Genomic DNA, 23,171 nt, shown 5'->3' on the forward strand with positions numbered 1-23,171 from the left:
ATGGGAAAGGCATATGACATGCATCATCCTGTGAGGAAAGTCCTGAATGATTGCTGGGAAGTTTTAAATGCAACAGGTAAAGGCTTTGCATGGGAAATAAAGGGGTGGGTTAATGAAGATGGTCTAGACTCAAAATCATTAAAAAGTCATAATATGCTCTGATTCAATGGCAGTTCTTGGGAGTTTACACATCAATTGTTTGGAAACAAATAGAACTGACATTTTAATAGAAATCATGATCAGTTTACGACAGGTGGGAATAATAATGCGATTTATGTGGGTTCCAGCACACGTGGGGATTCAAGGTAATGAGGAAGCAGACAAAATAGCCAAAGAATCATTAAAAATGAAAGAACCAAATATAAACATTTCACTCAGCAGATCAGAAGGAAAACATTTTATTTTAGAAGCGTGCAATGAGAAATGGCAGACAGTTTGGGGCTCGTGTCATACAGGTCGCTATTACACTATTACACGGTCCAAAACCATAAAGAGAGGCAATATAATTCACAGCTTAAGTAGAAGAGAACAAGTTATTTTCACACAAATAAGAACAGGACATTCAAATCTAAATCATACTTTACACATTATAGGGAAGCATAACACAGGTTTATGTGATGTTTAATAGAGGAGACCATGTATTGAAGAAATGTAAGGCTTATAATAAAGAAAGGAGGATTCTTAAGGAAGAATTAGGAATTCACTATAACCAACTTATTAAATGATGGTCCAAATGCAGGAAAACAAATAAATGCAATCATGAGATTTATTAAAGGGTTAGTTCACCCAAAAATGAAAGTTCTGTCAGTAATTACTCTCCCTCATGTTGTTCCAACCCCGTAAGACCTTCGTTCATCTTCAGAACACAAATGAAGATATTTCTGATGAAATCTGAGTGCTGGATCACTCCTCCATAGGCTTATGGACACTATAACTTGCTGGCCCAGAAAATGTATTAAAGACATTGTTAATATAGTCCAAGTGACTCCAGTGGCTCAATCTTAAGTTTATAAAGCGACGAGAATACTTTTTTTAATGCAAAAACAAACAAAAATAACGACTTTATTCCACTTTTCATTTCCTTCTCTCTGGACCTTGAGGTTTTTTTTACGTAGTGTTTAAGCGTAGCGTGTCTGTGCACGTCACCACGTATCACACACATGACCAGCGTCGCCCAATAGTGAGCCTACGTGGTGACGTGTAACACAGACGCGCTGCGCTTAAACACTACGTGAACTCACTCGAGGTCCAGAGAGAAGGAAATGAAAAGTGGAATAAAGTCATAATTTTTGTTTGTTTTTGCGCACAAAAAGTATTCTCGTCGCTTGATATACTTAAGATTGAGCCACTGTAGTCACTTGGACTATATATTAACGATCTCTTTAATAACTTTTCTGGGCCAGCAAGTTAAGGTGTCCATAAGCCTGCAGGAGGAGTGAGCCAGCTCTCAGATTTCATCAGAAATATCTTCATTTGTGTTCTGAAGATGAACGAAAGTCTTACGGGGTTGGAACAACATGAGGGAGAGTAATTACTGACAGAATTTTCATTTTTGGGTGAACTATCCCTTTAAACCTTTCACGCATAGTGGTCACTACAGTGGACAGCTATTAAAAATGCATTTTCTTGAATTTTCACGGGTTTTTATGGCAAAGTTGCACATCAGCCTCTTCATTGGACCCTGGTGCATCATCCTATAAATTGCAACCAAGTGGCAAGCCGTTGTGTTTCGATTTTTTTCCCCTCCAAACCAAGATGGCCAATGGTCAGTCAGAAATGCCAAGTTGCTCCGGAATATCCACCCATTCCTTCTATCCTAGGAGACTCTTATAGGTAAAAAAAATATTGCAGCATCAAGCAATATATGAGTCATATCACAGTAAAATTTTCCAAGTTTTGATTTTAGATTGAGAGAAAACTCTGATTAATCACATATCCACTGTAGTGGGCGTACATGCATGCAATGGCTATATTTCAGCTGCAATTCATAATTATAATGTGAATATTGTTTTTGAAACTTAAAACTTAAAAACTTAATCCGCAGTGACTTTTTTTACTGTAAATAAATGTATTTGTATTATTAGAATGTAATTTTCATTGACATCGAAAAAAGTAATCTGATTACGTAATGCATGTTACTTGTAATGCGTTTCTTTACTCATAACATCACAAAGTAATCTGATTAGGTAATGCATGTTACTTGTAACACATTACTTTAATTGTAACATCAAAAAAGTAATCTGAATACGTTATGCATGTTACTTGTAATGCGTTACTGACACTGATCATTTCAGATGAGATTGAAAAAAACGTATCGCTAGGTTTCTCAGACGAGGGCTATGATAGAAATGTGCATCTTGAACATAATCAGAATGATCAGCTAATAAGGGTAAATCTCCATACTCTGGTGCACTGGAGGAGCATCTGAGTGGTTTCCACAGTTGTACCTTGACAGGCTGTAGAAAATTCTGATGGAATCACGTCCTCATGTTCTGATATCAAAGATACTCGAAGTGCAACTTGTATGAAGTTGTATGAAGCCTTTGCAATATTTTGCATTTATATATTTTTTATATATTTGATATATATTTGTCTTATTTAATACAGCATATCTTCAGTTTAAACCATAAACGCATGCTGTCCACTCAAGTGTACATCTGAAGATCTCTTTGAAAAATTTGTAAAAAAAATAAAATAAAAATCAATTCTTGTTTTTCATGCCTTAAGAGCAATAAAAACACATAGGAACAAAATCCTGACTGAGGTTATCATAATTAATGCATAAAAGGGTTAAGAATAGTGGGTTATATAATAGGATATAGGAGTAGGTGGCGGTCAGGTGGCGGTATGCACCTTTAAAGTTGGTTCGCAACCCGCCAATTAAACCAAAAGAAGAAGAGCGTCATTTTTTTAATGTTTATGCATTTCGTCATCATCACGCGAGCCGACAGTCTCTTTCACCTTTCACACGCGCACAATCTCAGTAAAGTTACTAGATCTTGATATCGGGTATTGGATTTTCTGGCATTTCTGGTTTCGGGCTGCCTTCATACAGAACTCCGGCTATTTTCAGCAGTTTCTGTGAATTAAAACAGTGTGTTTTAGCTAAACTATCGGGACTTCCGCATTACTGTGGACCGCTAACATGCCTTCACGCTTCAACCCGTAAGTATGTAAATACTCTACAGACAGATTGTGTGTTTTGGCTCTTATCTTGTTAGTAAGTTTATGTATGTTTAAAAAACCAAATTAGCTAAATAAATAATAATAATAATAAAAAACTTTCAACTAGGTATAAGAGTTTTAGTAGACTACGTCATGACCTTACAGTCTATGGTCATGACGCATTGGATATTGTTACTTTTAATATATTTAAAAGTAGTCCTAGTATAATACAATATAAAGAAAATAAGCAATAGGATATAAAAGTACATTAAAAAAAAAGAAAGAAAAGGGGCAGAGGGATAGTTCACCAAAAACTCCCTAAATATGATTTAAAGGGCCAGTTCACCAAAAGTGTAAATTCTGTGATCGTTTACTCTGGCTCATGTTGTTCCAAACCTGTATGAGTTTCTCTGTAATGTTGAACAGAAAGGAAGATATTTTGAAGAATGTTTGTAACCAAACAGTTAATGGCCACCATTGACTTCCATAGTATTGTTTTATATATATATATATATATATATATATATATCATGGAAGTCAATGGGGACCAGAAACTGATTGATAACCCACATTCTTCAACAAAGGATTGTGTTCAACATTACAGAGAAATTACAGTACAGGTTCAGAGCAACATGAGGGCGAGTAAATGACAGAATTTTCCTATTTAGGTATTAATGTAATCAGTCAACTTGGGGAAGTATGATGGAATCCACTAGTTACACAGGCTTTAAATTAGGCAACCTTAGTGTTATAATATAACCTTTATTCAATATCTAAACACTTAAAGTGAGCATGTACAGATCTAGCACATAATCAGCCCTTTTCTTTTCTCCTCAGGCACAAAACGTTGGTTTTACTGCCATGCATCTTCTATTGTGCGAGTGAGTATTTCATTTCTGCAGTGTTCTAATATCAGTATTTACTGAGAGAAAACGTGTATCAATATTTGCTTGTGTAAATCCTCAGGCTGTGCTCCTCAGCAGAAGCCGTGTCTCCAGTGTGCTTTATCTTGTGATGACGCTCATGAGCTGAAGAAACACCGGAGCGTTCAGGTGGACGTCGAGCATCTTTCAAAAACTCTTCATGAAGAAGTATGTGCCGTCTCCAGCTTATTTACAGGAGAACGCTGTTCTGTGGTCGTGCCGGATTGCTCGAAGTGGGGCTCTCCAATCACATTACGGATATATGCTGATGATAACCAGTCGTCGGCTGAGCCGCTCTACGTCAGCGCGGGGTTAACGCCTGGTAAGACTCAGATCATCTCATCAACACTTGAAGAACTCGCTCACCCTAAACTGAAGAGTTCGTCAGTGTTCACTCATCTCTACTGTGCTCTAATGTTTCTGTGAGACGTGAATATACAGTCAACATTTCTCACATTATCAGTTTATTCGCTATAGTTTAGAACATGGTAATAAATATGAGCAGAACTCAGTTGATATTTGACTGGTTTTGTCCGTCCTTCTGTTAGACTGTCTCACACATGAATTATGTTGAATATCTGTCAGCTGTTAAATTTAACTACACAATTAGATAATACCAGTTTAGCTCAACCAATCACCAAGCAATGCTTCATTTTGTTCAGTCTGTGTGTAAAAAGAGCATTAGCAATTAAAGAAAAAACAATTCAGCAGAACATGATCAGCTCAAAGTGTCCCAATCATTTCTGGCCCCAAATTGTTATAGATTTTCCTGGCAGTCTCTGTAATTTCTGGGTATAATATGTCACAGTTTACTTTTTTTTTTTTTATCCTTACTTGTATAAATGAATTATAGTATGGAAGCTTGTTTCCGCCAGAGAGTTTAAAATAAAAAACGTAGTTGCGACTTTTTAATCTCACAACTCAGAATTGCATGTTTATATCTCACAATTCTGACTGTATAATACACAATTGCGTGATATAAAGTCAGAATTGTGAGATGTAAACTCACAATTGTGAGATAAAAAGTCACAATTATCTTTTAAAATGTTTTATTCTGTGGCGGAAACAAGCTTCCATAATTATAGTGTCCTGCACACACTAGTTAAACAAATGTTTTTGGTTTGACTGTATCATTTGAGTGAACTATTCCTTTAAGTGACTATATATTAAATGATAGTCTAAATCTGTAGCCTATATACTAAACCAGCGATTGCTTTGCTCTCTCTCTGCTCCAGTTTCCACAGACTGTGATCCAGACGCCGTATCAGACAACAGCAGTGAGTCACCTCAATAATGAAGGCTTGATTTTTCAGATAAACACCATAATTTTATATTCATTTAAAGAAAAATAATTCTGGCTGCATTTAAAACTCTTCTTTATAATTTAAGTGACGATGACTGTGTTGTTTACATGCACCCTCATAATGCGATAATAATGCGATGCTAAAAATGTTAAAAATAACCACAACTAGCGGATAATCAGAAGAGGTTTGAGGCGCTCATGTAAACATGACATTAAAGTCCTCCTGTAACTTTATCCCTTAAAACTCATCTTTGATCAACAAAACGACATATTTAAACGTTTTTTACTTGAATGAAATGTCTTCATGCCTTATAATATCTTGAAATGTAACTCGACACCCTTGCCTCATTTAGTATGCGCGGTTCTATGAATATGCAAATGAGCCCCGCCTCCACTCACTCAGCTCAGAGATCCACTGGTTGACGATCACACGTTGATCTGATTGGTTACAAGGTAGTTTGTGACGTCAGAAACACCAGCGATTTCAAAGCGTGTGTTTGAGACTGTCTTTGGTTCACTGCAGTTTTAAGGAGGAAATACTCAGCAATGCTGTCGACTTATGAATTTACACATGGTTTGTCTTAAAGCAGATTAAAAACACCACATAGACACATAAACTACATTAAAAGCTGGATTTTCACCACAGGGGGACTTTAAATCCTCACTCTGATTACTGGAGATGATCTGCATTATTGGTGCACATGTAAACACAGTCACTGTTAGTGTTGAATGAGCAGGACTTGATGCGAGTTGTGTGTGTGTTCCAGATCCTGATGTGAATGTGTCTCACACACTCCTGGTTCTGCTGGCGTCTTTGCTTCTCCATCTTCTCCCACCGTGAGGAACTGAGATAACACACATTCACACACACACACACACACACACACACACACACACACACACACACACACACACACACACACACACACACACACACACACACACACACACACACCAGCTTCTAGTGCCAGACTAATCCTGCTCTTTTCCACTGGAACAAGTCAACGATGATGTCTTTATACACACATCATTACAACACATGATCATCTTTATACACACACAGCATTACATGATCATCTGAGCCCTCAGATCACCAGAACATTACCAGACTATCAGGATTATGACCAAAAGTGCATTAAATTCTAGAGCATTCCTCTATAAACTACATGCTTTTGTATCAAATTTCATATTTTTATACTGAAATTGACCCTTACAAGGTTACACTGCCACTTTATAATGTGAAATATGCTGTACTGTATGTATTTATAATAAATATTTATATATTTAAGTGTTTTGTGCACTATGTTTTCTCTTTATGAAAAGAAAGCTGTAAATTATACAGCGACTGCAACACTTGCTGGACAATTATTTGCATTATAAATGGGTTTACAGTATAATAGTATTATAGTCATATTTCTTTATTCATTTGTTTACATATTTTAATTATTATTTGATTAAATAACAACAAAATAAATAATTGCCATTAGATTAGATATTGGTTCTGCCTTTATGGAGTTTCATGACCTGTGTAAAATATATATGTGTGGTAAATGATGTCCAGTCACTGACAGGAGAGGGAAGATGTTCGTTTCAGACATTTCATATGAAGGGTTCAGATGCAAAAGCCTGTAAGTGCCATCGAAAAAATTATATTCTGAAATTGTATGTATATTTAAGTTCAGTAATTTCACTTAAATGGCAATGAAAATGACCATTTAAGTGAAATTACAGAACTTAAATATACGAGCTTGATAAAAATGATAATTCTAGAAGAAAATTTCATATGGCCCTTTGCAGTCGATATGCGCCCTAGTATTGGGGCTCTATGTGCACTTTTGCACCGATGCGAACCCCACAGCAGAAGACCGCCTTTAAAGGTGCCATATGTAAAAATTGAGGTAAAAATATCCAAAAAATGACCTACACGCATCAAAAGAATGAGAAGAAATAAGGGCGATGATGTCATTAAAAAAATGTCAAGTTATAGTGCTGCAGAGATATCAACCTTAATTAGCATTAGCATTACTAGCCACGGCCCGACAGGTGTCGTAATACCAGTTTTGGCCATGGGAGGCGGTATGCGGGCAACATAACCACCAGTCAGTCAAACATGCAATACACGAATAACTCGCACGGCTTGTGGGCGTACTTGAACCTGATGTCAATCGTGTGGAAAGTACAGCCCACTACAACATTCAAATAAAATCTGATAAAAAAAAAGGAACAGAACCAGAGTAAACATTGGCACTGCTTTCCATCGCTGGAGACAACTAATGGACATGAAAGAAATGAGGTTCGACTCCGAACTTGCAACATTTCTTTTGGATTGGTAAGTAAGATGCTGTTAGTATTTCGTTAGAAGTTTGTTTTATATGTTTGTGTAGTTTTTTCGGGAAGTTATAACATAGAAACGTATCGAAGGCTGTTCGATAAACGTATATATAACGCACATAAATATATTATTGTAATAGTTCACATAGCACAATCTCTATAGCTCTTTTTTTCTTGCCAACTACGTGACCTATATTATGTTTATTAAATGGCTTTCCTGAGGTAAATCTGACATAATTGTTCTCCAGCTGTGTTATTGACCTCTTCACGCTGATAAAAACACTGATTGGTCGATATTATGTATGAGGAATACATTTTGGTAAGTTGTAGCCTACTGTATCTTTCAACAGAGTTCGTGTTTTTTTTACTATTAGCTAACAGTTAACGTTAGTAGAGTTGATCGGTTCACGTGCGCTAGGGATCTGTCGTGTAACAATTACAAGCGCCAAAACGGTATTTATTGTTTGAATTCAATAATAAAATTGACAGAATCTGAGAGCTGAGATTTTTTTTTATATCATAACTAACCTGGGGTGCGTTTCCCGAAAGCATCGTTGGCCAACTATGGTCGCAAGTTCATCGCAATGTCCATTGAACTCTATTGGTAACGACGGAACTTGCGACCATAGTTGGCCAACGATGCTTTCGGGAAACGCACCCCTGCTCTGTCTAGTCTGTCGGTATCCGTGTTCTCTTTGCTTCGCGATTTTTCTGTGCGTGAGAAAATTGATGTGAGAGCGTGTGAAAAGTGTCAATTGCGTGTGTCTCACGGTGAATGCGTGAGAGTTGGCAGCTCAGTTACGTTGGCGCTAGCTTGGTCAACATCAGCGAATGCTGTCTGTCAAATTAATGTAATTTAAACTAACAATAAAAATGTAATATGAACAAAACGAATATGAACATATTCACTGGTTAAGGTGAAGGGGAGTAGCTTGAAGATGTCATATTCATACTCTAGAGTAGACCAGGTATACTGCCCCCGTCTGGTATGGAATGTGGTGTATGAATTTTTTTTTTTTTTGAAGGATGGCACCTTTAAGTGCCACAGCCACAGGCCCTAAGGCAAGCAATTTAACATTTAATCCTTAAAACACTACTAAGTATTTTCATGCTACTAGTAGGCTACTTATTTTTATTTAATAGGTATCAGTATCTATTCCATTATATACAAGTGCTCATTCTTTAAAAGTATCTTTATAAAGATACTACAGCTTATTAATTAGATACTAATTCTTATTTTATTATACACAAGTGCTCATTTCACTAGCCTATTTAATTATATTTATTATAATTTAATATTTATATTATTTATATTTCTTAACAGCTCCGATGCATACACGTAATGCTCTATACTGTAATCTATTAATTTTTTCCAATATTTTTGCCGCTGCACCATAAACTACGCAACCATAGTCTATTGATGACCTCAGGCAAGCCCTATAGATGTTAATTAACGACTGCCTCTCTGCACCCCAGTCACATCCAGCCACAGCTCTCATCAGGTTTATAACTTTTTTGCATTTAGTTTCTAAGTGCTTATGCGTTTTCCATGTAAACCTACTATCAAACCATAGTCCCAAGTACTTAAATTAATTTACTTTCACCATTGTCTGCTCATATAATGTTAAACTTTCAACATGGCACTTGCGCTTCTTTGTGAACATCATATAACAAGATTTGCTTGTCGACATCTTGAATCCCCATTTATATGACCACATCTCTACTTCCCTAATTGCTTTCCTTATGTTACCTATATGACACATTCCTTCCTCTCATCCAAATGGCCCCATCATCCGCATATAGTGCTGTTTTTATGCATCCATCCATTTTTGAAAAAATATCATTAATCATTATGTTAAACAGTATCGGACTAATTGCACTCCCCTGGGGAATACCATTGTCTACATTAAATTCTGTAGATAGCTCTGATCCAACTTTAACTTTAATTTTCCTCCCTGTTAAAAAGTCCATAACCCAATTATATAACCTTCCTCCAATACCCATACTACTTAGTTTAATAAGCAAACCTTCCCTCCACATGGTATCATATGCCTTTTCTATGTCAAAATATACAATTGTCATTAGTTCTTTCATTTTCAATGCCTTTTCCACATCATTACTTACTCTAACTAGAGCATCTGTTGTGGAGCGCCCTTTTCTAAATCCACTTTGTATATTGGTCAGTAATCCTCTCTGTTCCAATATATGTGATAATCTGCGAACTATTATCCTCTCCATCCATTTGCACAAGCGGGATGTCAATGCTATGGGCCTATAGTTATCAGGATTAGCTGGGTCCTTACCAGGCTTGTTGAATGGTAATATTACTGCACTTTTCCAACTATGTGGTATTATTCCATCCCTCCAAATTTTATTAAAAAGTCTTAATATTAACTTAAATGATTCAACTGGTAACTGTCTGAACATGGCATAACATAATTGATCTTGCCCAGGTGCTGTATATCCAGTGCCCAGCAGAGCTATGTTGAGTTCTGACATCGTAAAGTCCACATCTAGTATTGACATGCCATCCTCCTTTTTTAACATCACTTCCTTATTCTCTCTAAGTGCAAGTTCTTTCTGCTGTTTATGTATATCACTAAGGTGTTCACAACTGTGTACTGCCACAAAAGTCCTCCCTAGCACTTCTGCCTTTCCTTTATCTGATACTATCATCTTCTCTCTATCAATCAAAGCTGGAATTTTAACCGACGTCCTTTTCCCACTCATTCTCTTGAACATAGACCATATATCCCCTAACTCTACTCCTCTGCCTATGGTGGAACAGAATTCTCTCCAGTTTCTCCTTTTGTTATACTTTATTGTCCTACGTGCCACAGCCCTTTTCCTTTGATAATCTATAACATTCTCGCATGAAAGATTTTTCTTTAATGTTCTAAATGCCTTGTTTCTGTCACGATGTGCAGAGAGAGAGAATCCAAAAGGCGAAAAGCAGGTAAATCAGTTCTTTAATAGCAATAAGTCAAAGCAGTTTCTCTCTTAACATGCCAATCACATGCTTTAACTAAGCTTTCTGACACCGGTGTAATATCCAAGCATGATATAATACCCCTATTTACATCTATCCTTGTACCCTGTCCATTATTAAGGCATACCAATACTCTTTCTTCCATAATTTCTTCCATTATGTTCCCATTACTATCTGTATGATTGCTACCCCATAGGCTGGTATGCACATTAAAATCTCCACACCATATTTCTTTCGTGTATACACTCCCTGCCATCTCTTTTAATTTGTCAATAATTAATTTTTTTGCATGGGTTATAGAAATTGATCAGCTTAATATGACCCTCTTTCCTTGGACTACATATCTCGACCATAATGCGTTCCATATCCTCTGGACAAGGGAGCTCTCTAAATGCCAGCCCATCCTTGAGAAAGGTATAGCACATCCGCCACCATTTTGATTGTTAGGCCTATCATTTCTTATAGAACTAAACCCTGGTATAACAAAGTCCAAATGCGGTTGTAACCAAGTTTCTTGTACACATACTACATCTGGAACTACATCTAATTCATAAATATATTTTTTTAATTCTTGACCATTAGCTATGAGGCTTCTGGCGTTCCACTGTATTATGTGCATTACCATAACCCTCAGTTTGTGTATTTTCCCCATTTCCAAGTACTGTTAACAATTCATGTATCTGATCTGCTTTAACATCTATATCAAGAAATCTTTCTGCTGCCTCCACAATAGCCTTGATTCTACCACTTTTCTTTTCCAACTGTGACGCAACATTGATAGTGTGACAAATGAAAACCACAATGTTTATCTTCTTAACTACCAATGTTTCCTTATCAACTTCACACTTGTGATCACATGTAACCTGAGTACGAACAGGAGTCTGCCTCTGTGTTTGGTTAACTGCTACTATATTTCTTTGAACCATTCCACTGGGGCTTTTATTTGATGCCGTTTCTCTCACTGTCTTTAGTGCTTCTGCATAAGACACTTTACTTACAATCTTCACCCTCTGGGCTTCTCTTTGTACTTCACATCCTCCAAACGCAGCCCTATACTCACCACCACAGTTACAGCATTTAATCTTCGTATCCTTTCCACATTTACCGTACTCATGCTGACCACCACATCTAGCGCACCTCAACTTTCCTTTGCATTGCTGTGCTGTATGTCCCATTCTTTGACATTTATAGCATCGAATAGGTTTGGGAATATACTCTCTCACACTGTAATTCATGTACCCTATTTGCACTGATTTAGGTAAGAGTTTTCTCAAATTGCACTACAACCGATAGTGTTTCCTTTAATGATCCATCTCGTTTACTTTTAAGCCGTATGGCTTCAATCACTTTACCTCCCTGAATCTCATTTTTGACATCTTCCATTGACATACTCAATGGTATACACCTGAGATAACTCCTCTCACTTTTGTCATTGCCCCTGGTATGTGTGCTTTCATTCTTTCCCCTTGAAGCGAGGGCATTTTCAGTATCTTTTCTTGTTGTTGTTTGCTAGTTGCATCTATCAGTATTCTTTTATTGCTCATAAACCTAGCAAATATAATTTGACCAATCTCTTTCTCAATCGCCTTAGTAAGATTGATCGGGTGGTGCCAAGACTTTTCTGAGATCCTTTACTCTTCCCTGTGGATGACCTGTGACCTGCTTTCTGTAAGATCTGAATTTTTGAGTTTGAATTTTTGAGATTGAATTTTAGAAAACTGAATTTGAAGTTCCGAATTTCTTCATCTTGAAAACTTGAATCTGTATTTTTTTTAAACTGAATATTTGCAGTATAAAAATTCAGAACAAAAAAACTAGCTGTTTGAAAATGCATGTCTATCAAATTCAGCCATAAAAACATTTCAATTTGTTAAATTTCAAATGTTCAATATTCGTTTAAAACAAAAAACAAATTCAGAACTATTTAAACTACCACCTAAAATTCAATTTTGTTAGATTACACTTGTAAATAATTCAAATTTACACAATTCAAATTCAAATCATATTGTCATATTTTAAGCTCCATATGAGTTGAGACTAATACAGTGCATTATTTCTCTGTAAAGGAAGTGGAAACTGTGGTTTCGGTGTCTCTGCATTGAGCTTAGTTTAGTTTGATCGACACCTTTACGAACGACAGACACAATGGACAAAGTCTTTTTCTTCTGTGTATTTTCTTGTTGGATTATGCAAATCACATCCAGCGGTAAATATATTATTTTTCAAACACTCATGAAATTAATATATCAACCTCAAATACAATAGCTATTTACAGCCTAAAAGGATTTGATTTTTTAATGTCTCTCCAGATTTGTCAGCAGGAGGATCCTCTGATGTGAGAGTTCGGATGGGAGAAGACATCACTCTGAACTGCAGCATGAGAAACAGATATGAAGTCGCCTGGTATCATCTCAGATCTGAAGAGTTCGTTCTGCTGATTTCTGCAAAGAAAGACAAAACCGGGAGAAAACTCCTGATCAACTACAATCCAAACAGCAATCGTATGGAAATAACAGCAGACGGTTGGGTCAACAGAGTCTCTTTAACTATTTCTGGAGTAACAGAATCAGATTCAGGACTTTATTTCTGTGGAATAAAGTCTGACGCTCCAGAGATGTTCTTCGACAAACCCATCAGACTGGAGATTGAAGGTACCAGATTTCAGTTTTTCTCATCATATTTATGGTTAATGAAGATCTTACCATTTTAGGTTACATTTTTTTAAGTATGTGTATATACAGTATAAATTGGATAGAGAAAATGTTTAAATCACAAACATCTAATCAAAAGTTTGGACAATTTTTTATTTATTTTTTTCTAAAGGCCCTGATATGTCATTATGCATCATTTATATTGCTTTAAGTTACTTAACTTTAAGTTAAAACCGACAGCAACATAGTGTCGTCCCAGATCTGGTACAAATGGATTCCACACGTACCGCATCTGAGCCGACACTATGGGACTAAATCTCTTCTAAACTCTACCATACAACTAACAACTAAAAAAGTTTTCTTATGTGTTTGTTTGATAAACTGATCATATTTACAGGTCTTTTTGTAACAGAAGAGCCAGAAGACATTGTTGACATCACAGGTAACATGTTGATCATTATCTTGAATGTTCATTTTTCATAGCGACTGAAGATCCAGCACTCAATCTAAGTTATGAGTTAATACTGTCTGTTTGTATGAATGTGAATAACTCTTGTGTCTCTGTAGAAGAGGTGACCCCGACGAAGCGTGTGTTGATGTACGCTGGTGTTGGACTGGCTGTGTTTGTGTTTCTTCTGACTGCAGTCATCGCAGGAGGAATCATTTACCATCGCGGTTGGCAGAAAGGCTTGAAAGCATCGAAACATTGAGCTCTGATGGACCAAAGATCAGCTGAATGACATCTATTTCTGCTTTATTTTACAATCTAACTCAATATAGGCCTGTCCCTGAGCTTCGCGTTGCCAGTTATATCAGCTCTGCTATAGTTGTCTCATATTAAAACAGCAAATTGCGCCTCAGATGTCTTTTCCTGTTGGCCTGATCACTTCCACTTCAGAGAAACTGAGATGATGTGGTAAACCAGTCAGTTTTATAAACAGCAAACCAGTCATTAATGGTGTGGTGATTGTTCAGGTTTGTGTGGTTTATTTGTGCTTGACAATAATATTCAGTTAAATATCAAATCACGTCTTTAATGCAGTGTTTATTAGTTCAGCATCTATAACCAATATTCAAAGTTTAGAGTTCGAGTGGTATGATTTACATAACTGCAGTTTTTACATGTAAAGAGTGAGCTCAAAAAGAACAGCAAATATACTTGAATATCATTATGTTGTATATCTTTAGACATTATATATGTATCTATGAGCTTTAAATCTGTTTTTAAGAGAAAATATCAATGCAAACTATTTTCTGGCAATTCATGATTAAATAAAAATGTCAACAGATGTCTTCAATGATAAATGTATTACTGAGAGATCTGATCAAATAAACAGCAAAATAATAATTATATGTTTTTGTGTGCATTTTCTGACATTTTCTTGTATATATTCAGTCATGTCAGATCTGCCATGACAATCTAGAGAAGAGAAATGGTTTCACATTAATGTCGTGCAAAGAATAATAATGATTTCCTGACTGACTGCATTCTGATGATGCACAGAAAACCACAAAATATGAGGTGAGGGTGGGCCAATCTGACTTCCTTTTTATAATGATGTCTAATTATAATGTGATCAATATTTTTACATCAAAAAACATCCTAATTTAGAAATGAATAGGCTAGTTTCTATCCCAGCTGAAATCCAGCACATGCACAGCTCTCCGTTGCACTTATAAATATTGTTATATTGTGTAGGCTATATAAATATTATGCAAGCAGTAAGGAGAGCCACATGACTATTTCCAGCTTTTTCTCCACACACACACACACACACACACACACACACACACACACACACACACACACACACACACACACACACACACAGACAGAGAAAGAGTGAATCTACATAGGCCTATATATCTACTATGTACATGTAACGGAGTTGCACTTTGTTAATTCTAATTTCCAATTTATGTTTAATTAAATTTTAACCATATTTTAATTATCATTTAATGATTTGTCGGGTATTTGTGAATTTTATCTTATTAAGTTTAATTTATTTATCATATTGCTATTGTTTCCTGCAGAGACTATTTTATTGTTTTCTTTGGAAATGGTGTTGTGACCCTTCAATATTTATTGCCTCAAAGGTAATACGACATTAACTAGCTGTTTTGTGCTGTTTTTACGGTTAAAGGGATAGTTCACACAAAAATGAAAATTCTGTCAGTAATTACTCACCCTCATGTTGTTCCAACCCCGTAAGACTTTCGTTCATCTTCGCAACACAAATGAAGATATTTTTGATTAAATCTGAGTGCTGGATCACTCCTCCATAGGCTTCTATGGGACTGAAACTTGCTGGCCCAGAAAAGTTATTAAAGAGATCGTTAATATAGTCCAAGTGACTCCAGTGGCTCAATCTTAAGTTTATCAAGCGACGAGAATACTTTTTGTGCACAAAAAAAAATCAAAAATAACGACTTTATTCCACTATTCATTTCCTTCTCTCTGGGCCTCGAGTTAGTTCACGTAGTGTTTTAGCGCAGCGCGTCTGTGTTACACGTCACCACGTAGGCTCACTATTGGCCGACGCTGGTCATGTGTGTGATGCGTGTGTCGTACATACATATATAGCGATAGTTCATTCTAAGGCCGTTTCTCAATATGCGTACTTGTCTGTACTTGTTTTCTTGTGGACTTGTGAAACGTCATCAGTCGCTGCCCAAGTACTGTTCCAATTCAAAGTTCACATCTAGCCAAGTCCAGTTCAAATCCCCGGATGTGTTCTTGATCCGCCCCTTTTACCGAGGATGCATTGAGAGGTGACTTGTGCGGACTTGAGACAGCCAGGTATCCCAGAATGCATCTCACACCAACCAGCAAGCGTCAATAGCAGAAGAGAAACCCCGCGTAATTTAAAAATACTGCTGTTATTGTGTCACGAATTGTAGTTTTAAGAGAATTTCAGGTGAGAATGTAGTTGTTTAAAGCTCAAATCTTTGGTTTATTTATAAAGATAGCGGCTATTTGAAAATTTGATCTGACGTTTTCAGAGTTGAGAGATCCAGGCAATCAGACGCTCGGCGTTCATGTACGCCGCCGAGAACAGCCTTTCCTCGGCTAGTGCTGCTGACGTTTGCCGCTGGCTCGGATGTCTCTAGAGGTTTTTAATAACCCATTTACATGAGATATAAATCGTCTTGTGTATATCTAACGGGCGATTTATTTATGTATTTATTTTATTTGTCTCATTAATCTATAATTTGTTCCCTGGCAAAAGGTTTTGGTTGAGGGCAAAAGTGAAGTTTCATAGCTTTATATATTTAGTCTATTTAACTTTAACGTTGTAGCCTAGAGAGCTGACTTATGTTTGACTGAATCGTTTGCTAGCTTCGTATACCTTTTAGGCTGCTACTTATACTTTTATAATGGCTATTATTGATCATTAAAACTGACATTTAACAAAAAAGTTTATGTCATTGTATTATTTACTGTTAGGGGTTAACAGTTTAGGACCCAAGGACCAGATGTTTGAAAAGAAGACCCGGAGTCAGAATTATAAAAAATTGAAGAAAAGTTTTACTGAATATAGTTTGCAGTTTCATCAGCGGAAGTCAGCTTCAAGACTCACACAGGAGTTCGTAGGCCGCCCCGCTTACAGTTACAAAGATCACAGCAGTTATACCATTTCCAAGGTCTAAGCTACGTCATTGCTTGCCTTACAGGCTGAATGATTCTGATTGCCCAAGAAATTGATAAACATAGTAATTTTCCACACATATACAGATCGAACAACAACTCAGTCAATCTCCAACAATGCCAGTGGTTCCTTAACATGTAAGCAAGAAGACTAACACACACACCCGGCACACAGCTTTTCCAAGGTTGGATTTGGCCAGGCTCTAACTATAAACAGGAGTCTCGTCTCAAAACATCAGATAACAAGTTCTTTCTCTCAGGATAGGACACTTTATCCTAAATGGAAACTATAGGCTTTAACTGACAAATGGTACCATAAACTATAGACTTCAATGACCCCTATGTGTTTTAACATGTTGAAGACCTTTCTCAAACACAAAACCAGTCCCTATTTAATTTCTGGAAGCTGGGATAAATAGGCAAGCAATGTTACTGCATTCAAATATCAAATACTGACATTAATGAATACATGAAAAGAACATTTCAGTGATCACACTGGTAACTTCTATAACAAAGTAAAATCTCCAGAGAAGTCATTCAACTCATTTGATATTTAGAAGGAAAAGTATTGATTAATACCTTGATTATAATCACTCATTACATATACATTGAAGCAGCAGTGGATTCCAATCCACTCCCTTCAATATATATAAAACATATAAAATATTTTATTATACATGTTGCCTACCTTCTCTTCACTGTATGTATATATAATAAAATAAAATCACACAACCCTGTCTCTTTTTGCTAAATGTCAGTTTTAATGATCAATATTATAATGTTTTTTTATGTATCACATTTTTTAAATGAAAACAAAAAGAGTCAGGGTTGTGTTTTATATTTCGTGTTGTTATACATAGGCTATAGTATATGCAGTGAAGATAATCAATTGCGTTGCCTGAATCACATTTGTGTGGCCATTAATATGTTTAAGATTTTTTTAAATGAAAATGAAAAGAGCCAGAGTGGTGGTTTATAACATATTTTGTTTTATTGTAGCCTAAATATAAAGAGATAACCGGAGTAGCCAGAGCGAGCTGAGTGACGCTATCAAGTACGCCGCTGTTCCATTTGCAGAATTATTGGACTTGCGTCCTCCCGTCCTTGGGAGTTCGTTCTCCTGAGTCGAACTTGGCAAGTCCGAACTACCAAGGACGCAATTCCGAAGTTTGCGTACTTGGTATTGAGAAACGGCCTAAGTTTACTCAAGTGGAAGAATGTGACTAATAAACTTAGGCCTACTAGCACTATTGCGTTAAAGAGGAGAGGCTCCCCTGTTCCAAGATGGCGGCTCTATTGACGCATTCGTTCCAATGAACTGCCGTAGCCAAGGCGACATCTAGTGTACATATCTATGACTTCGCACCGTTTATGCTTCGCACGACGGTGTAATTTACTTCCGGGTAAAGATAGGATCAGTCAAATGAAATACAATAAACGTACAAATAAATATTACAAATTAATAAACGATCGGAAATGCCGTCCAATTTTCTGATACTATTATTTGATGACAACAATACATTTGGAAAACAAAATACAGCCATTTCTGCTTTTTTTCTTTTAAACAAAAAACCAAGCTGCACCCTTTTTTAAATTTCATCTTTCATTCCGAAATAGAATAATGAATGAAAGAAAAAGTACACGGACCGTTTAAGTGGACCAATAATTATGACCGCCGCTAGCGTAGCTAGCGAAAGCGGTCATATAGGGATTGTCAAAGTTTTTTTTTTTTTTGTCATCTACTGAATTTTCCGTCAACGATACCAGGGACACCGAAACACCGGGGAACATGAAATTTGGTGGGCATGTAGCCCCACTAGACTTTTACGGAAAAATTTCGTTTGGTCCCCGGGGGCCACTCCCCCCCCGCGCGCTGGGCCCCCCCAAACCCAAAAAATGCAGTTTTTCCTAAATAACTACCTGAACCGTGGCACCGAGGATGAAGACATTTTTATGGTATGTTGGTCTTAAGGGCCCACATCAACCTAGCCCATAATCACTCATTAGTGATTTGCGCCCCTTCCCATAAAAAATGAAAATGCAATATTATTCTGCTTTAATCGCCCCTATCTTCAGTTGAGATGTTCAGAACTGCACCATATTTCATGTGTATGATTAACTTGACATCCTCTGGGGGTATCCTCTGCTAAGTTTCGTAGAATTTCATCCATGGGGGGATATAAAATAAATTCATTTATGTGCACATTTAGTGACTGTACACTCATCGGCCTGTAGATGGTGGTGTTGAGCGAAGGGTTGCTGGTTTAGGATGATACTGTCACACACACACATGCAGGAATACAAACAAACGCAAGCATGCACACACACTGACATCCACACGCACAGACACACACACACACAAGCGCACACACATGTACGTACGCATACATACACGCACAGACACACACACACACACACACACACATACACAAACACACACACATACTACTACTTTTTTTAGGTATCAGCCATATACCCGATTTACCAATACCCAATGTGTTATGCTTGGGCAGTATACTAATGAGGTGGGTGGGACATGTTTCATGCCATGTTAGATCACATCCTGAGAGTCTACGCTTTCAGAAAATATATAGTTGAATCAGTTTTCTCTTCATGGTACAGACCAAAATGTATTACAGTTTTTTTTTTCGCTTTGGTACTATTTTCACAAGTAAGGTGTACATTCTCAAAACTCTTAGTACAAATATCCAAACTGATCACACTTGTAACGCAGCTAGTCATTCTTTCAAACCCTGATGTAATGCTTTCAGTCAGTTGCATGTGTTTTCAGTCCACCTAATCATCATTTCAAAAACAAGATTTTTGTAATATGTAATGAGAAAATTTGGTTTAATCACCGAAACACAAAAGTATGATCTTCTTTCAATTTAGTACTTTTAACAATCAGTTCATCCAACAGCAAACAATGCAAGATACATGTTTCAAATTGGCCTTAGAAGTGCTGAAATTAATATGCTAAGGTACTATAAAAGACAGATTACACAGTTTTCACATTAGACAATACACTTACATTACCCAACATTTGCATAATCTATCATTTCCAAAATATCCATCCTATGTGTTATCAAGTGAAGGATCAATGAAGACATCTACAATCACTTTGGCAAATTAGTTTTTATTTTTCAGATATAATTGTAACATAAGTATACTTTCTATAATGAAATGTAACTAAATGAGAACAAAACATTTAGTGCACACATTACATTAATTTGATCAATTGATTAATTGACGATCATAGACCTTCCACCTCCATGCTGAAAAAAATTCCTCAATAGGGTTGAGGAAAGGAGAGTATGGAGGCAGGTAGAGGGTCATGAATCGGGGATGGGCCTGAAACCATGCTTGAACTACCTCTGCGTGGTGGAACCTGACATTGTCCCACACAATTACATGGGTGACCCCTTCACCTTGACAGGCCGGCTCAATTTCATTGAGAAACTCAATAAGATGTGCAGCATTATAGGAGCCAAGTAATGGCCTACGTCCTACGACACCATCTTCAGAGATAGCTGCGCACATGGAGATGTTTCCTCCACGTTGTCCAGGCACTTGGACAGTGGCCCGTTGGCCGATGATGTTCCGTCCACGGCGACGAGTTTTGGCCAGGTTAAATCCCGCTTCATCAACAAAAATATACTTGTGATGGTTCACATCAGCGTCAAGCACCATAACCCTCTAAAAATATATATTTAGGCTAGTTCTTTTTACAGTGTTGTTCCATACATATGACCTAAGTGATGGATCAAATAGTAGCAGTAATACAATATATAGTGCAGTACCTGAACATACTCAGCCCTTAGTTGTTTCACCCGGTCATTGTTTCTCTCAAAAGGCACCAGGTAAATGTGTTTCATTGATACCTGGTGCCTCTTTAAAAGACGGCCTAGGCTACTGTTGGTAGGCTGATGGATGCAACATTGGCAAAGGTGTCATTGTTTTCCTCAATTGCCTGCTTTATTTCTGACAGCCGTATATCATTCCTGGCCCTCACCATTTCCACCACTGCCCACTCTTGCTGGTCGGTCAGCACACGGCCACGGCCACCACTATGGGGTTTCTGTCAATTCGAAGCATAGAACAGAGTATACTGTCAATAGATCATACTGTACGAATACTGTAACATGTCTGATGAATTTACATGCATTACAATTTACTGTAAATGTAATAGTTTACATCCTCCACACTTACCGGTTTTCTTGGCGAAAAGTTCGGATGATAGAATTGACAGTTGATCTTTTTAGATTTGGATCAACTAATCTGGCAGCCTCTGCCATAGTAAGGCCTCGGTTCACCACATGATCAACAATGATGGCCCAGACTTCATTAGAGACAACAGTTCTGCCTCCCTCTCTCTGATGACCAACCCTTTGACGGGCCCCATGGCCATCTCTCTGTTGGTGCCCATGCCCACCTCTCTGACCTCTCTGTTGGTGCCCATGCCCGCCTCTCTGACCTCTCTGTTGCTGCCCATGCCCACCTCTCTGACCTCTCTGTTGGTGCCCATGCCCGCCTCTCTGACCTCTCTGTTGCTGCCCATGCCCACCTCTCTGACCTCTCTGTTGCTGCCCATGCCCACCTCTCTGACCTCTCTGTTGGTGCCCACCTCTCTGTTGGTGCCCATGCCCACCTCTCTGACCTCTCTGTTGGTGCCCATGCCCGCCTCTCTGACCTCTCTGTTGCTGCCCATGCCCACCTCTCTGACCTCTCTGTTGGTGCCCATGCCCGCCTCTCTGACCTCTCTGTTGCTGCCCATGCCCACCTCTCTGACCTCTCTGTTGGTGCCCATGCCCGCCTCTCTGACCTCTCTGTTGGTGCCCATGCCCACCTCTCTGACCTCTCTGTTGCTGCCCATGCCCACCTCTCTGACGGATCCCTTGTCCACGAGCTCTTCCTCTTCCTTGCTGTCTATCCTGCTCCATATTGAAAGAAATTGCCAGTGTTTACACCCACACTTTTACAGTTTTTTTTATTCGCTTTGGTACTATTTTCACAAGTAAGGTGTACATTTTCAAAACTCTTAGTACAAAAATCCAAACTGATCACACTTGTAACACAGCTAGTCATTCTTTCAAAACCTGATCTCATGCTTTCAGTCAGTTGCACATGTTTTCAGTCCACCTAATCATCGTTTCAAAAACAAGACTTTTGTAATATGTAATGAGAACATTTGGTTTAATCACCGAAACACAAAAGTATGATCTTTCAATTTAGTACTTTTAACAATCAGTTCATCCAACAGCAAACAATGCAAGATACATGTTTCAAATCACCGTTGTTGCTGAAATAATTACAGTAATACAAGGCTATGCCACATTAGAAAATACATGTGCATAACCTAACTTATGTAATTGAATCCATAATGTTTGTAATAGTATCTATCCAGTGTGTTATCAAAAGGTGTGATGAAGCACAGCCATGAGGTTTTGTGCTAGAACAGAGCTGGCGATGAATACAGTAAATGATTTTGACTATTTGCCTGAATATACAGTAGTGGACCTTTACAGATGAAGGTTGAGTTACAGTAATGTAACTACCATGTCTCTACCATGTTTACAGTATCACATGGCATACATACTGTAATGTAAAATGCTGTATTTGATGCCGCCCGTCTCCCTTCTACTGATGCGTCTCTGATCAATCAGATTTTTTACAGTCATTGACTGTTTCCTCTCCCTTATACTCTATTCTGCTTTACAGTATTTTCACAAATGGCAAATTTCTCTGTATCTTTCTCTTTCTCTCACACACACACACATGCGTGTTCACACACTTTGAACATCATGGAGGTTATTATCTATAAATCACTTATGTAAAAATAATTCATTACATTTGGTTTTCCATATTGGAAATTGCAAACAAGTTCTATAGAAACTGTATATAGAATCAATATCTATAGAAATCTATAGGTGTACCAAATGATTCATTGATTAACCATTAAGATCAGTTGGATTAAATAATAGACAAATGTATTAAACTGAACAAGAAGAGATGCAAATCAAAATTTTGATAGTAAGAGCTTTATGAAAGGCAGTGACTGTGAATGAAACATTTATGTAGATGAAACACTTATTTTGTGTTGTGAAAAGGATACTTTGTGATTTTGTGTATTGTACTAACACAATTGAAAACATGATGAAAT

General features: G+C 37.4%; 3 protein-coding genes across 4 annotated transcripts in view; 2 read left to right on the forward strand and 1 right to left on the reverse strand.

Moving 5' to 3' along the window:
- The window catches only part of LOC308697127 (uncharacterized protein), a 377,069-nt gene that overhangs the window by 165,576 nt on the left and 188,322 nt on the right, over positions 1 to 23,171 (reverse strand). The gene's annotated exons all lie outside the window — the stretch shown is intronic.
- On the forward strand, positions 2,898 to 6,677 carry LOC308697188 (uncharacterized protein). Its single transcript, XM_081376337.1, has 5 exons — positions 2,898 to 3,165; positions 4,003 to 4,046; positions 4,132 to 4,410; positions 5,324 to 5,365; positions 6,159 to 6,677. Exons 1-5 carry the CDS (start codon positions 3,146 to 3,148, stop codon positions 6,230 to 6,232), a joined length of 459 nt encoding a protein of 152 aa, XP_081232463.1. The 5' UTR covers positions 2,898 to 3,145; the 3' UTR covers positions 6,233 to 6,677.
- Positions 8,025 to 14,700, forward strand: LOC308697186 (uncharacterized protein). Of its 2 annotated transcripts, XM_081376335.1 has the most exons (8): positions 8,025 to 8,041; positions 10,650 to 10,678; positions 11,012 to 11,125; positions 12,303 to 12,379; positions 12,778 to 12,917; positions 13,021 to 13,362; positions 13,760 to 13,804; positions 13,930 to 14,700. In XM_081376335.1, the coding sequence occupies exons 5-8, from the start codon at positions 12,857 to 12,859 to the stop codon at positions 14,070 to 14,072; spliced, it is 591 nt and encodes a 196-aa protein (XP_081232461.1). In that variant the 5' UTR covers positions 8,025 to 8,041; positions 10,650 to 10,678; positions 11,012 to 11,125; positions 12,303 to 12,379; positions 12,778 to 12,856; the 3' UTR covers positions 14,073 to 14,700. The 2 variants fall into 2 exon arrangements, with proteins under 2 accessions (XP_081232461.1, XP_081232460.1); XM_081376334.1 differs by lacking the exons at positions 10,650 to 10,678; positions 11,012 to 11,125.

This window comes from Scardinius erythrophthalmus, assembly GCF_964197995.2.
Source record: "Scardinius erythrophthalmus genome assembly, chromosome: 10".
NCBI classification, from domain to species: domain Eukaryota; kingdom Metazoa; phylum Chordata; class Actinopteri; order Cypriniformes; family Leuciscidae; genus Scardinius; species Scardinius erythrophthalmus.

Coding starts and splice junctions, on each gene's coding strand:
- LOC308697186 (XM_081376335.1), top strand. CDS start 12,857: ATGGACAAAGTCTTTTTCTTCTGTGTATTTTCTTGTTGGATTATGCAA. Junction 13,363..13,759: donor CATCAGACTGGAGATTGAAG/GTACCAGATTTC, acceptor TCATATTTACAG/GTCTTTTTGTAACAGAAGAG. Junction 13,805..13,929: donor AGACATTGTTGACATCACAG/GTAACATGTTGA, acceptor GTGTCTCTGTAG/AAGAGGTGACCCCGACGAAG.
- LOC308697188 (XM_081376337.1), top strand. CDS start 3,146: ATGCCTTCACGCTTCAACCC. Junction 4,047..4,131: donor ATGCATCTTCTATTGTGCGA/GTGAGTATTTCA, acceptor GTAAATCCTCAG/GCTGTGCTCCTCAGCAGAAG. Junction 4,411..5,323: donor CAGCGCGGGGTTAACGCCTG/GTAAGACTCAGA, acceptor TCTCTGCTCCAG/TTTCCACAGACTGTGATCCA.